General features: G+C 34.3%; 1 protein-coding gene and 1 non-coding gene across 9 annotated transcripts in view; both read left to right on the top strand.

Annotated features, from left to right (window-relative positions):
• SENP6 (SUMO specific peptidase 6) overlaps positions 1 to 15,180 on the top strand; it is a 132,048-nt gene that overhangs the window by 49,117 nt on the left and 67,751 nt on the right. For 4 of the 8 annotated variants that reach the window (XM_055534832.1, XM_055534826.1, XM_055534829.1 and 1 more), the window contains exons 5-6: positions 2,791 to 2,886; positions 7,973 to 7,993. In XM_055534832.1, coding sequence (XP_055390807.1) covers positions 2,791 to 2,886; positions 7,973 to 7,993 — 117 coding nt within the window. Of the gene's footprint in view, positions 1 to 2,790; positions 2,887 to 7,972; positions 7,994 to 15,180 lie in introns of those variants that run through there. The other 4 variants (XM_055534828.1, XM_055534830.1, XM_055534827.1 and 1 more) reach the window with 3 other exon arrangements.
• Positions 13,907 to 14,010, top strand: LOC129620313 (U6 spliceosomal RNA). The gene has a single exon (XR_008698496.1). It is a non-coding gene; the product is annotated as a U6 spliceosomal RNA (small nuclear RNA).

Genomic DNA, 15,180 nt, shown 5'->3' on the forward strand with positions numbered 1-15,180 from the left:
TTCCCAACATCAGGGTCTTTTCCAGTGAGTTAATTCTTTGCATCAGGTGGCCAAAGTATTGGAGTGTCAGCTTCAGCATCAGTTCTTCCAATGAATATTCAGGAATGATTTCCTTTAGGATTGACTGATTGGATCTCCTTGCAGTCCAAGGGACTCTCAAGAGTCTTCTCCAACACCACAGTTCAAAAGCATCAGTTCTTCGGCACTCAGCCTTCTTTATGGTCCAACTCTCACATCCATACATGACTACTGGAAAAACCATAGCTTTGACTATATGAACCTTTGTCAGTGACGTGACATCTCTGCTTTTTAATATGCTGTCTAAATTTGCCATAGCTTTTCTTCCAAGGAGCAAGCATCTTTTAATTTCATTGCTAGTGTCACCATCCACAGTGATTTTGGAACCCAAGAAAATAAAGTCTGGGCTGTTTCCCTTTCTTCCCCCATCTATTTGCCATGAAGTGATGGGAGCAGATGCCATAATCTTAATTTTCTGAACATTGAGTTTTAAGCCAGCTTTTCACCCTCCTCTTTCACCTTCATCAAGAGTCTCTTTCATTCCTCTTTGCTTTCTGCCATTAGGGTGGTGTCTGAGGTTACTGATATTTCTTGCAAAGTTGATTCCAACTTGTGCTTTCATCCAGCTCAGCTCAGCATTTCGCTTGATGGACTCTGCATTTACGTTAAATAAGCAGGGTGACAATACACAGCCTTGACGTATTCCTTTGCCAATTTTGAACCAGTCCATTGTTCTGTGTCTGGTTGTATCTGTTGTTCCTTGACCTGCATACAGGTTTCTCAGGAGGTAGATAAGGTGGTCTGATATTCCCATCTCCTGACGAATTTTCCACAGTTTGTTGTGATCCACACAGTCAAAGCTTTAGAGTAGTCAGTGAAGCAGAAGTAGGTGTTTCTCCGAAATTTTCTTGCTTTTTCTGTGATCCAACGGATGTCGGCAGTTTGTGATCTCTGGTTCCTCTGCCTATTCTACATCCAGCTTGTACATCTGGAAGTTCTTGGTTCACATACTGTTGAAGCGTAGCTTGAAGGATTTTTAGCCTTACCTTGCTAGTGTGTGAAACGAGTGCAGTTGTATGGTAGTTTGAACATTCTTTGGTATTGCCCTTCTTTGGAATTGGAATAAAATTGACCTTTTCCAGTCCTGTGGCCACTGCTGAGTTTTCCAAATTTGCTGGCATGTTGAGTGCAGCACTTTCATAGCATCATCTTTAAGGATTTGAAATAGCTCAACTGGAATTCTGTCATCTCCAGTAGCTTTGTTCATAGTAATGCTTCCTAAGGCTCACTTGATTTTTACACTCCTGGATGTCTGGCTCTAGGTGAGTGATCTCACCATCATGCTTATCTTGGTTATTAAGACCTATATTGTTGCCACCTCTTCTTAGTCTTAATCTCTTCTGCTTCTGTTAGATCCTTACCTGTCCTTTATTGAGCCCATCTTTGCATGAACTGTTCCTTTGGTAACTCTAATTTTCTTGAAAACATCTCTAGTCTTTCTCATTCTATTGTTTTCCTCTGTTTCTTTGCATTGTTCACTTAAGAAGGCTTTCTTATCTCTCCGTGCTATCCTTTGGAACTCTGCATTCAGTTGGGTATATCTTTTCCTTCGTTTTTTGCCTTTTTCTTCTCCTTTCTCATGTATTTGTAAGGCCTCCTCAGAAAACCATCTTGTCTTCTGTATTTCTTTTTTGTGGGCATGGTTTTGGTTGCCACAGTGTTATTAACCTCTGTCCATAGTTCTTAAGGTCCTCTATCAGATCTAACCTGTTGAATCTGTTTGTCATTTCCACTGTGTAAACGTAAGGGATTTGACTTAGATCATACATGAATGACCTACTGGTTTTCTCTATCTACTTTTTTAAGTCTGAATTTTGCAATAAAGGAGCGCATGATCTGAGCCACAGTCAGCTCCAGATCTTGTTTTTGCTGACTGTTATGTAGAGTTTCTCCATCTTCGGCTACAAAGAATAAAATCAGTCTGATTTCGGTATTGACCATCTGGTGATGTCCATGTGTAGAGTCTCCTCTTGTGTTGTTTGAAGAGTATGTTTGCTATGATCAGTGAGTTCTCTTGGCAGAACTCTCAATGAAGCACTCCTTTTATTTTCTTTCTTTTTTTTCCTTAAGATTTCTTATTCTGCTTTTCTTCTAGATATCATTCATCTTTCCTAGTTGTTGTCATAGTGAACCACTGTTACTGATATGATTGGTCTATTGTATATCCCAGAAATAGGATTGAAATCACTGTTTTATTTTTACTTTCTCAGTTTATAGTCATTTGAGAAACATAAAGGCTAACTAATTTTCAAGTCAGTGGAGAGTCAAAAGTAGAATTTAGCACTTTTAATTTTTTTAATAATTAACACATTATTATTTTGGCACATAAGAAAGCTTTGTATATTCATAGTATATAGTTTAAAAGCTTTTTTCCCTCAATACATATTCCTAAATAGAGAATAAGAAGAAATATATCTGGATTAATTTACAGGAAATATTACAGTGTGAAATATATGTTTAGGATTCCTCATTTCTGTTCTAATGTTCTACTCTTTACCTTCTTTAATAAACTGGATTGGAAGCATTTTGGAGACAAATTCAGAAAGTGGAAACTATTGGAAAACTTAACATGGGCAGTGGGTTTATGTGTAAAAAAGTTCTTATAAGAGATCAAGTTTTTTGTGTGTGTCCTCAGATTTTAAAGGATGTATTTTTCTTATGTATATATAATTTTTCCCTGTTTAATTTATTCTTTGTTTCTTGACTCTGCAGTGAAAATACACAAAATACATCATTATGCTCTGGAAATGTAAGACGTTTTCCTCATGCTAATGCACAGATAGCAATAGTAAAAACAGCAGCCCAAAGGTAAGGATTCTAATTACCGTTGTTTAGTATCTAGTCCATGAGGTCGCTAAGAGTTGGACGTGACTGAGCGACTTCACTTTGACTTTTCACGCATTGGGGAAGGCAATGGCAACCCACTCCAGTGTTCTTGCCTGGAGAATCCCAGGGACAGGGGAGCCTGATGGGCTGCTGTCTATGGGGTCTCACAGAGTTGGACACGACTGAAGTGACTTAGCAGCAGGAGCAGTATATACTTATCATCCTCTTTAATAAGAGTTGGTCACTGCCTTTTTTTTTTAAAAGAACCTTTTTTCTTACTTTCTAGAATTTCACTGTGTTTCCATTGTCTCTAAAGAGATACTCATGTTTCTGATATAATTCATACCCTACAATTTTTTTATTTTATATCTACTTTTAAATAAATTGCAGTCTGTAAACAGAGACATTTTAAGTAAAAGCCATTCTGTTGGATTATATTCCTGTTAAATTAAGCTGATTTTTACATTTAACAGAGAGGTCTTCAGCTGGTACTTTAGTTCTGATGAGTAAAACTATAGTTATTACTTTAGTTTCTTTGTAAGGTTTATAAGATTTCATAGTATCAAAGTAAATCACATTGTTTTAAACGAGAAATTTCTGTGTTTTCATAAATATGACTGTTCTCATTGATCATGAAAGTGCTACTTGAATCTTGAAATAGTTCAAGGGATAGTGTGATAGTTGATGTTCTTAAATGCTTTTGAGGTTTTTCATAACCATTTTTAGATGGTAATGAAGTTTCAGTTGAATTTCAGTTCTTAGTCAATTTCAGCCAACAAAAAATTTTTTAGGCTCCAATAATTACAAAATAATTTATCTCTTTATTTCTTGCATTTTGAATAGTTGCATTAAATTTTTATAGCTAGTAAAACTTAAAGGTTTTTTTTAATATGTGCTAGATGTTCATTTTAAAATATGTACTAGATGTTTTTCTTCAGTTTTTAGACTGCTGATCTAGACTGCTTTTCATTGAGAAAATGTGTCCTGACTCTTAGGCTTGCTGTATTTGCTATAACACAGAGTTTCAACTTAAAAACCTTAAATTTTTCTCATACTTTAGCACAATAAGAAAATCTTTTCTTTGCCTAAATATTTTTCATAGTTTTACTGTAAGATGTTTTAGAAATTCAGCTAAAAAAATGGACAAATTACTATACATACCAAAAAATTGACTTGCCTTACACATCAAGCTCTGTGGCCTACACGTAGCACAACATGAGAAGAAACAATAAAGGGAAAGTAATTAAGGGGAAGAAAGAAGTTTAGAAGGATAGACACACTGTTTCTCATATACTGATCACATTGATATAATTCATCACTAAGAAAAATCTACTTTCTATTCTGAAAATGAGGTGTAAGTTGAAATACTAATTTATAATGAAGTGATATATTCTACAACCAAGATTATTACTGGTTTAGAAGTTATCTATTAGTTCAGAATTATTTACACTATGCCTTATTCTCCCCATTTCGTGTTTGTTCATTGGTAATGTTAAAAATTGATTTCAGTTTGGGAATTGGCTTGTGTTTTTTTTTTAATTCTGTGTCATGGCACCACTTATACCTTGCCATGTATAAGGTATACATTATGCCTCTGTATAAAAAATTAGTTTCTGTTAATAGGAGTGGTATTTATTAGTAAAATAATGTTTCTTAGAAAAATAAAAAACTTGATTTCATTTGTATTTAATAAACAATCCTGAGTGAAAACACAAGTGAAGGACAAGTAGGGGCATTAAGGAAGACTGAAGTGTCATGTCTACAGGACAGATTCTCCTTAGGTTTGTCTCTCATAGAATAAATATTTCTTAGTGCTACTGCAGTGTGACTGTCATTAAAAAGATTATGACTTGCAAACACTAGTCATTGAGAGTTTTCCCAGTTTCCTTCCTTCAAAAGTTTTAAGTGATTTTATGTTACATACCTATGGCTCAGTGGGTAAAGAATCCACCTGCAGTGCAGGAGACACAGGAGACGCAGGTTCATTCCCTGGGTTGGGAAGATCCCCTGGAGGAGAAAACGGCAACCCACTCCAGTATTCTTGCCTGGAAAATCCCATGGACAGAGGAGCCTGGTGGGCTAGTGTCCAAAGTGTTGTGAAGAGTGGAACATGATTAAGCATGCAGGATGCTACATACATGTACCTACATACATAGGTACAGAGTAGTCAAAGATGAGTATGACAGTTTTTTCCTTGAAGCTCAAGTTTGGTTAGGGTAGAAGACAGAGTAACAAGTAAGCAAATGTTTACCTGGTGAGTACAGTAGCAGTATGCAAAGTATGTGTAGTACTATTTATAGCAGTGAAAAATTCACAAAGAAAGTATTAAAGAAGCTTTTGAGTGTTTTAGCCTTAAGAGAACTCTCCATGGGGTAGGAACCACATCTTCAATAAGCATGAAAAAAACCTTCACCCAAGATGATAGCTAGCAAACTTTTGGTTTTAATTAGTGTAGTGTTGGCACAATTGTCAGGCCTCAGATGTGTAAAAGCACACTGGCTTTTACGGTTTCACCTAATTTTTCTTATTTTCTCACCTCTGCATTTGAAATTAAAGGCAGTGTCACTAGTTGGTAATTCACACACATAATCCATGCTTCCTGGGGGTGAGTGGTGTACCTTGGTCTTTTAAGTAAATCAGACCTGCATTTTGTGTAATTTGTAAGATATTGAAATAAGTACATCACACCTTTTTAATCTAAAAGAAAGGAGTGTTAAAGTATCAGATCAGATTAACTACTATTTGGAGGATATTATGGGTGCAGTCTGGTTTCTTACTGCTATTCCAAATGTTAATTCATATTTAAAAGGTAGGTTGTTTATATACTAATAGTGATGGAGATAGTATAGAAAAAAATGAAATGCGGAAAATTAAAAATCTTTATAACTGTACCATTTCCACTCCTAACTTTAACTAGACTTGGAAAAAGAGCTTATTTATTGATTTATGTTTTGTTTACATTTTCGCCTTTTTTTAATTTTTATTTAAGGCTAGATAGAAAGACTTAAAAGGACTCTAGAGGAACATGAATGTTTACAAAAGCATATGTAATTCATAAATAGGAAAATGGGCTCCTGGAATAAGCAAGATTTCATTATTAATGAAAAGTACCACTTTGACCAAAAGGAAGTCAAAAATCAAATCATAGATACCAGAATCAATCAGCTTGTTTTCTTTTTAAATTTTAAGAGCAGAAGTAGTCCAAAAGGAACATTAAATCTACAGTTTTACGAAGTCTTACATTACCAATAATGGCTTCCTGTCTCATTTTTTAAAAGCTTTATTCCTTCTTTTATTCTTTCTCTCTCTCTTTCTTTGAATATATAAACTCTTCTAGGGCAGGGCTTGATAATAAACACATATTGAGGTGAGGAGTATTGGAAAACTACCATAACTCATAATTAAATACCATAGAAAATGCATTTTTTTCAAGTGTAAGAGATGTGAACATGAATGTATATATTTTGGGGTTTTGTTTTCTTCCTAACTCCTTTGGTTTATTGGAAAGAACCAAGCCCGTTTCTACTGTGTCTTCTACCTCTTTCTGTCTGTGGTACTAAACACTTTTCACAACAGTGAGAACTCTGGGCACAACAGTGTAGAGTAGGAAATGACTAGATTAGGTATTAATGCCTAAGTTTTGGTTTTCATTTTACTTTTCTTAAAAATGTAACACCATAACAAATAAATACATAAGGACAGACAGATTGAGCTTTTATGTTTATATTTTGTTTCACTTTAATAGGTTTATGATAGATAATTTTCCTTCATTTTTCTGTCATTTGTCCAATATAAATTTATCTTATACAGATTGTCACATTTTTTAAATAACAAAAGTAAAATTTCAAATATGGTATTCATATAAGTTTGTAATACTTCTTTTCCTTATCATTAAAAATTTTTTTAAAGAGATAAATGTTTCTTTTCAATGTTGTTGATATAAAACCAACTTACCATATTATTTTTTCTTAATTTGCCAGGACTGAATGGATATTTTACTTGTATGCTTCACATGATAGGAATTCAGGAGTTAATATGGGGACTCAGAGATTTTTGTTAACTATGTTTTGCTTACAGTTCTGTATATTTATTTTTCTTTGTAATAGGAATAATTGCAGAATATGACTCTTATTCTAAATTGAGGGTTTTATAAAAACCCTTGAGTAATTGATGTTGATAGCTTTTTAAATTTTCCATGAACTGTGGAAAAGGGTGGACCTTTTATACTTTGGACTTCTGAATAGAGGCCATGATTTTAAGTCCCAGGATTTTTTCTAGTGTCTCCAGCCATATATTTGTATTTAATATAAAGCTTTTGTGGTAAAGTTTCAACCTTAAATTTTTATTTTTATTTTTTGGCTCAGAAGCAAATACAGTCGGACTTCTGTATCTGGAGGTTGCACATCTGTGGATACAACCAACCACAGATTAAAAAATATTCAAGGAAAAAATTCCAGAAAGTTCCAGAAACCAAAACTTGAATTTGCTGGTGCTTGCAACTGTTTATATAACATTTACATTGTATTAGGCACTATAAGTAATTTAGAAATGATTTGCTGTATATGGGAGGAAATACCATACCCTTTTATGTAAGGGACATGAGCACCCACTGTTTTTGGTATCTGCATGGGGTCCTAGAACCCATCCCGTACAGATAACCAAGGGACTGCTGTAATCACTCCTGATAACAGAATTGGGACCTCTAAAAATTGTATAGCTTTTAGAAAATTGTATTGTTCCTTGGAGACTATTGCTGTAACCACTCTAAATAACACATGTCCTAAAATGTTGTATTGTTAAATAAAGCTCTTTCAAGAATTTTTTGACCTTTATACATCCTTTTTTCTTCTTCAAATATGTTTAGATATAAATTAGTTTCTGTACTGACAAAAATTGAAAACCAATTTACATATCTGAGAGGATTGAAAGAACTAGTATATAACATATGTGATGTATTTAAAACAAGTAAATCATAGTTTTGCCTTATTGACTGCACTTACTAAAACTATAGTGATATATCAAAATGAGGTCTTGCCTCTTACATTTTTTTTCTTTTTCATGTTTTAAGCAGTCTGGACCAAAAGGAAAGGTAAGCTTAATATTGATGAAATTAGAGCATGGATACAACAATAAAATATCATATTATTTATATGCTTTGAAAAATCACTGAATTCGAGTTCGTCGTTAAGCTTATTAATTATTTTAATAAAAGGAAACATAGCACAACATGATATTTGATTTGCGTAATATTTCACCATGATTCGCAACATACATTTTTCCATGAATGATTATTATTTATTTATACTGATGTGTAACTACTTTAAATAAAGTATTTCAGGATCTTAGTAGTAAAATTATTTTCAGTTACATAATATAAATATTTCTTGTTGTATTTTACTGATAATATTTGTGCTTAATACTTTATTAGAGTGAGGTGAAAAATTGAATAGAATACCTTAAGCTTGGAGTTAAACTCTATTCTGACCCAAAATTTTGTGACAGAATTTTATGATCCTTCTTTGTTCCCTTTGTAATAATTCTAGCAGACACATCATCCTTTAGCAGAAATGTTGAATAATGTAACGTAAATAACATAGAAACAAGTCTTTAAGAACACATTTCTTTGAATAGTGAAATGATTGTAGTTGTTTTGAAGCAAATACCCTTAAGAATAGCTCTCACCTCAATATGTATATGTGGAAATTTTTGTGCATGTGCGTATCTTTTTGTCTTGCTTCCCTGAATCTCAGGAACCTTTTATGAATTCTCCCCTCCCAAAACAGGTAAACAACGCTTGTATTAAGCCAATACTTTTGTGTCATTGGTGACAGTCAAAAGAAGGGACATTCTATACTTTGATTTAATTGTGTGACTTTGATTCTATACTTTTGTTTAAAGGTGTAGAGGAAGCAAAGAGGACAACTTACAGTGTTTTATAGAATGCTATATATTCCATCTTACTTCATGAACACCAAGTTTCTGAGCTATAAGGTGATTCTGTCAGCAAAAGATTTAGGCATATTATTTTATAATTCTGAAATACCTCACAGTTCTTATATGTTTTAAATGAATGGGTTGTGCAGATATTTTATTACCTATCTCCTAGAAAAGAAAATTTATTCTACTATTTCTCTTTTGAGTAAATTATTGTTTCTTTTCAGATATAGATTTTATGTCTTTAAAATTTTTAACTCATAAGTGACTCGTTTTGGAGAGAAGACCATTAATAAGATGTTTTTAATAAAATTGCTGAAGAATATACAGTAAATAACTATACAGTCACACATGAACCAGACTGTTGTTTTATAGAAATAAACATTCCTTCCTGTGTGTTATAGTAGATAAAATGCAGGTATTGTTATATTATCAGAATAGTATAGAGCTTAGAGTATTCTCTTTCTCCCAGTAGCCTTGGAGGGTTAAACTGATTTTTTTTCCCCACTGTTTTGGCTTCTTAGGCATATTTCTGTTGTGGAAATTTATTCACTGATACATTCAGCAAATGTTTAGTGACTCTATGTGCCAAGGCACTCTTCTAGGAGCAGACAGAAATTCCTACCCTCTTGGAGCTTGTAGTCTTGTTGGAATAATACTGGAATAGGAATCAAAAGGTATAGAATTAAGTAACCAGTGTTACCATATAACTTACTCTAAAATGGGAATAATGATATTTGCCCAATTTTGAAGGAGATTTGTGAAGAACAAATGAGATAATTATTTGAAAGTGACATATATTCTGTAAAGTTTGAAATATCTGGAATAGATACTGAAATTCTTTGTCTCTTGTACCAACATTACAGTCAGGGACTAGCATAAAGCAGCAGGTATTTATAAAATACATAAATACACTGGAGTGCTTTATTTAGAACCTTTGTTACTGTTAGCTTCAATTTAGTCCATTAATCCTTTGGATTCTTACCTAAAATTATTTTATCTTTGTCAGAGTTAAGCTGAGAAATTTTCTGTCAGTAGATTTTACTCTGGAACTATTTTTGACATAAGCCTTTCCCCGTCTCTTCTTACAAGCAAAGTCACATCTGTTTTTCTGATGTTTGAAGAGCAATAGAAAATTTTTTATCCTTATCCCTTAACATATGAAGGACTAAAAATCTCTGAACTAAATGATTGCTTTACAAGAGGATAGCTTATCTAATAAACTGAAAGATAGGGAGCTGTGGAAGGTTAAACTAGGCTGGGCACAATGAGGTACATTTTAGGTTTAAAACCAAGCTGGAATAAATAATAAACAATCATTTTAAGGTCCAGAGCTTTCAAACTTAAAAAAATTGCTCCCATTTTTCTTTGTTGTGAGTGCCATTGGTGACTTAAGTGACTTCTTTTCTGACTCTTGGACAGTGGGTTATGAATACAGTGTACGTGCTGGCACCAGCAACCTGGAATACTTAATCTGGTATTAGAACTATTTTTCCCCCCTCTTTAAATAGACTGTGACAAATTATGAAATAATTGGTACATAGTAATTTCAAAAGTTCTAAAAATATTTTATTATAAATAGTATGTTCATATTATACAGCCTTTTGAAATAACAGGTACAAAGGTGAAAAGAATGTAGTAAAAGAATATATGAGAAACACTAGACATGTTTACTTAAATATGGGGTATGTTTGAAAAGACAACTGTTATAATGAAATATTTTATAATTTTTAAGTTCTTAAAATAGAAACTACATCATTAGCATCTTTATACATTTCTTTTACAATGTATTTTCCTCTGTCCTTTATATCTTAACAGGGGGTCATAGTAAAAGTACAGCTGCATATTCTGAATTTTTGCTTCTAAAAATGATTTTTAATGATCACAGAATAGCTTGTCCTGCAGATATACATAATTTATTTACCCATTAGCCCATGTCTGGTTGTTTTTCACTGTTATATATGACACACTGATGAACAACTTTGTATATAAATTTCTAAATATGTCTCTTAAGGTAAATCTCTAGGAAGGATTCTTTACAAATATTTTTAATGTTCTTGATAGGTACTTCCAAATTGTTTTGCAGACAGGTAGTACCAATTTATATTAGCCTTATAAAATACTATCTTGATATCTGAGAAATAAGAGTATAGCAAGATACTAGATTGTAAGACTAATTAAGTTTTTTTAATTCACTCATCAATTGAAGTATATATTGAAAAGATCAAAATTTCATTCATAGTAGAAACTAAAATATTCAATAATAAAATTAATGATGTATAGCCCCCTTATAAATATACCTAAAGAACCTGATTTGAGGCATATATTGGGTTCCTGGTTGGTTATTTGATAGAATTGCTCCTTAAGGTAAATTTAATGGAGTTTTAGTTAGAAATCCTGTTGACTTTGTTACTTTAGGAAATTTGACCAGTTGACTCAAGTTTGTTTCGAAGAGTAAATATTGGAGAAGAGCAACAGTCTTAATTTTGTAAAAAGAGTAAATGAGGGAAGAGAAGAATGACATGCCTTGCCACATAATAAAGCATACTGTGAGGAAAACAGTGGTTGAATATGGAAACATTAGAAAAAGTCTGAAAAGGGAGTAGGACAGTCAACAGACCAGAGAATCCAGGTGTGCTGAACTCCCAGCTAGCCTGTCTAATCAATACATGTTCAGTTTACCAGGCCTCAATTATATTATTTTCACATAGGCTAATATTTTGAATTCCTTTATGGTGGCTGCATGGTAGCCAATGATTTGGTTTTGACATTGTCATTCTTGTACTGCAATATTTAGATAATTGTTGAACCTGATAAATACACTTCCAATTACATACTGCCTTTTAGTTATATACATTTATTCCTTCCAACTATTTATCAAGTGCCTGCTATATTCTAGGCATAAGAATACAGTGATGAACAAAACAGGCAAGACCTCTGTTCTCCTGTAGTTTACATTTTGATGGACAACAACTGATAATGAATAAGTAAAGCACCTAATAAGTTCTGTGTTTAAAAGTACAATTGGATGGTGTGATATAGTGTGACAGTATGGTTTCTTTAGATGTTCAGAGAAACTCAGCTACAAAGCTACCGTTTAAGTGAGGACTGACTGGATGTAGACTCAGATCCAGTGATCATAGAGATGGCTTCTTCAGATAGGAAAAAGGTGGTACTAAGATATTACTGCTGGCATGAGTATGGTATGTTCAGAGAAAGAAAGAAGGACCAGTGTGGCTGGAACTTGGGGAGCAAAGGGGAAAATGTTATGAGGGTTGGTTTAGTAAGGTCAGCTAGAACCCCTAGATCATAAAAGGCTTTGTAAGATGATCTCAGGAGTTTGAGTTTTACATTGGTGCACTCACTGAAAACTTTCAGTGCATTTTAGGTAGAGAAGTGTTACTACCTGATAAATATCTGAGATTTTTAAAAAAAAATAGTCTTTTATGTATGGTTTATGTGGTTATTTAATTGAGGCTAAGCTTGTTTCACTTACCAAATAGAATAGCAGTAATAATCTTTGACTGTTCAAAACTATTAATCGCTCAGCAAAGTCTAGGAATTAGAGAGGTAGAAAGACATAGGTAAAAGGAATCTTATGGCTTTTTTAGGGAGAGGGATTGAATGGGATAGGATGGGGAAGTGAAAGGATTTTAAAGATCTTTATGTCTTTGGGGTGTGTAGAATATCTTGCTTGAGGAAATAGTTGGAATCTTGATACCATGTTAATGAACATAGTATGCAATTGAAATAAGAGTTGAGACAGGGAAGGTAACTATTGTATTTGTTACATTAACCAGAGGAGAAAAAAAAAAGTGATGAGTAATTGTGGGGACTTCCCTGGAGGGCCAGTGACCAAGACTCCGCAATCCCAGTGCAGGGAGTCTGGGTTCGATTCCTGGTCAGGGAACTAGATCCCACATGCCTCAGTTAAGACACATCGCAGCCAAATAAATAAATTTAAAAAGAAAGAAAAGTAATTGTGTAAGTCAGTAAAAATAGGAAAAAAGAGGAAAGAATGAAACAAATATAAAAAACAGTTAACTCATAAGGTAAGATGAAAGGAAAACATGAAGTTTATCAGCTGCAATAATTGTGATCAGGTTGAATATGTTTATTAAAAGACAAATCTGTTGTTTAAACTCAGCTATATCATACTATTTATAAGAATCAGCTACTTCTAAAATAATGGTTTGTAAGTAAAGGGTCTCTTGACTCTTAGAGTCAAAAGAGACACAAACAATATGGCAGAAATCAACAGATTATTAGAAAACAATTATCTTCCAATTAAAAATAAGTTAAAGATGCAAACAAAAGGAAAGCATGAGTAGAATTTTAGCAACAAATGAGACCAAATTAAGGATTAGAAGCATTAAATAGGATAAAGGAGTGCATTTCATAATGGACATACTCTGAGAAATGAATAAAGCTCCCCTAAAATATTTAAAATGCAAAAATGTTTTTGGTTAGAGTACAACTTTGGGAAATTCTAATAAATCTTCAAAAATTTGAAGTTTAAACATAAGTTTGGAATAATGGATTTTAATGGAAATAGACACATTTAATTTTTATTATAGAAGTTTACATCTTTTGCAATCAGTTACAGCAGTGGAACAGTTTATAAAGTGAATTATTAAAACCAACTAAAAATAAACCAGCACTCAGATCCTGGTTTCTAATATTCTAATAAAAGGAACCTGGAGAAATGGCTGATTCTAGGGATGGGTTAGAAGAAGGCAAGGGCACCCCACTCCAGTACTCTTTTGCCTGGAAAATCCCATGGACAGAGGTAGGCTCAGTCCCTGGGATTGCTAAGAGTTGGACACGACTGAGCGACTTCACTTTCACTTTTTACTTTCATGCATTGGAGAAGGAAATGGCAACCCACTCCAGTGTTCTTGCCTGGAGAATCCCAGGGATGGGGGAACCTGGTGGGCTGCCGTCTATGGGTTCGCACAGAGTCGGACACGACTGATGCCACTTAGCAGCAGCAGGGATGGGTTAGGGAAAATACAAAATAATCTCAGAGTATCTTGTAGTATCAGAATCCAATTCAAAAAACCAAAGGGCGCTTACTTCAACAACACATACACTAAAATTGGAGCAGTACAGAGATATTCATGGCCCTTGTACAAGGATAACCTACAGATTGGTGAAGCATTCCATATTTCTGTAAATTTTATGTATATTTTATCAGAATTAAAAAGGTGACGTCACAGGAAAGGAACACAAGAGCCAACTGAAAGAGCTCCCAAGGGCCAGAATCAAAACAATTGGATTATAACCTAAAGTATAAAATAAATATCCATTGGTGGTACTGGTATAAATAATTGAATAAGTGATTTACTTACTGAACTAACCTAAAATTTTTGTAAGCTGCATAAAATGAATTGGGGGAAATTGACAGCTGCAGAAGAATTCCAAATAAATAATATATGTAGATACTCCCCTCTTCAGAAAGAAATAGAGTTGAAGCATTGTTAGTTGCTAAGTTGTGTCCAACTCCTTTGCAACTCCATGGACTGTAGCCCACCAGGCTTCTCTGTCTACCAGATTTTCCAGGTAAGAATACTGGAGTGGGTTGCTATTTCCTTCTTCAGGGGGTCTGACCCAGGAATCAAACCTGCGTCTCCTGCATTGTGGATTCTTTACTATTGAGACACCAGGGAAGAAGCCTCAGAGTTTAAGTACCCTTGCCTCTCCTGTGGGCTGGACTAATTGAATTTGCTTCCAAATAGAACATTGGAAAGGGAAAATAAGTAACTTTGGAGTAGAGAAACCTGACAGACATTACCTTAGCCAGATGATCACGGTTAATCTTACTGGTGTTTTAAATCACTGATATCATGTAACCTCTGATAGGATGTGATGAGACATCCACCAAACCTACAGGCTCGGTCTAGTCATGAGTGAAACACCAGACACACGTTGAGGGGTATTCTGTGTAATAACTAACCAGTCTCTTCCGAAGTGCCAGGGTCATAAGAAAGAATTTAAGTCTGAGAAATAAAGAAGCTGCTTCCGTAGTGACTCAGATGGTAAAGAATCTGCCTGCAGTACGGAAGACCCAGGTTCAGTCCCTGGGTTGGGAAGAGCCCCTGGAGAAGGAAATGGCAACCCACTCCAGTATCCTTGCCTGGAGAATTCTATGGACAGAGGAGCCTGGCAGGCTAGTGTCTGTGCCTAGAGAGTTCCATGGACAGAGGATTCTGGCAGACTACAGTACATGGGGTTGCAGAGTCAGACATGACTGAGCCGTACACATGCACGCACGCACGCACACCTAGGGAGACAGGATCACTAAAAACAGTGAATCCTAGATTGTATTCTAGAACAAAGAGG

The sequence above is a fragment of the Bubalus kerabau genome, chromosome 9 (assembly GCF_029407905.1).
Source record: "Bubalus kerabau isolate K-KA32 ecotype Philippines breed swamp buffalo chromosome 9, PCC_UOA_SB_1v2, whole genome shotgun sequence".
Lineage (NCBI taxonomy): Eukaryota > Metazoa > Chordata > Mammalia > Artiodactyla > Bovidae > Bubalus > Bubalus kerabau.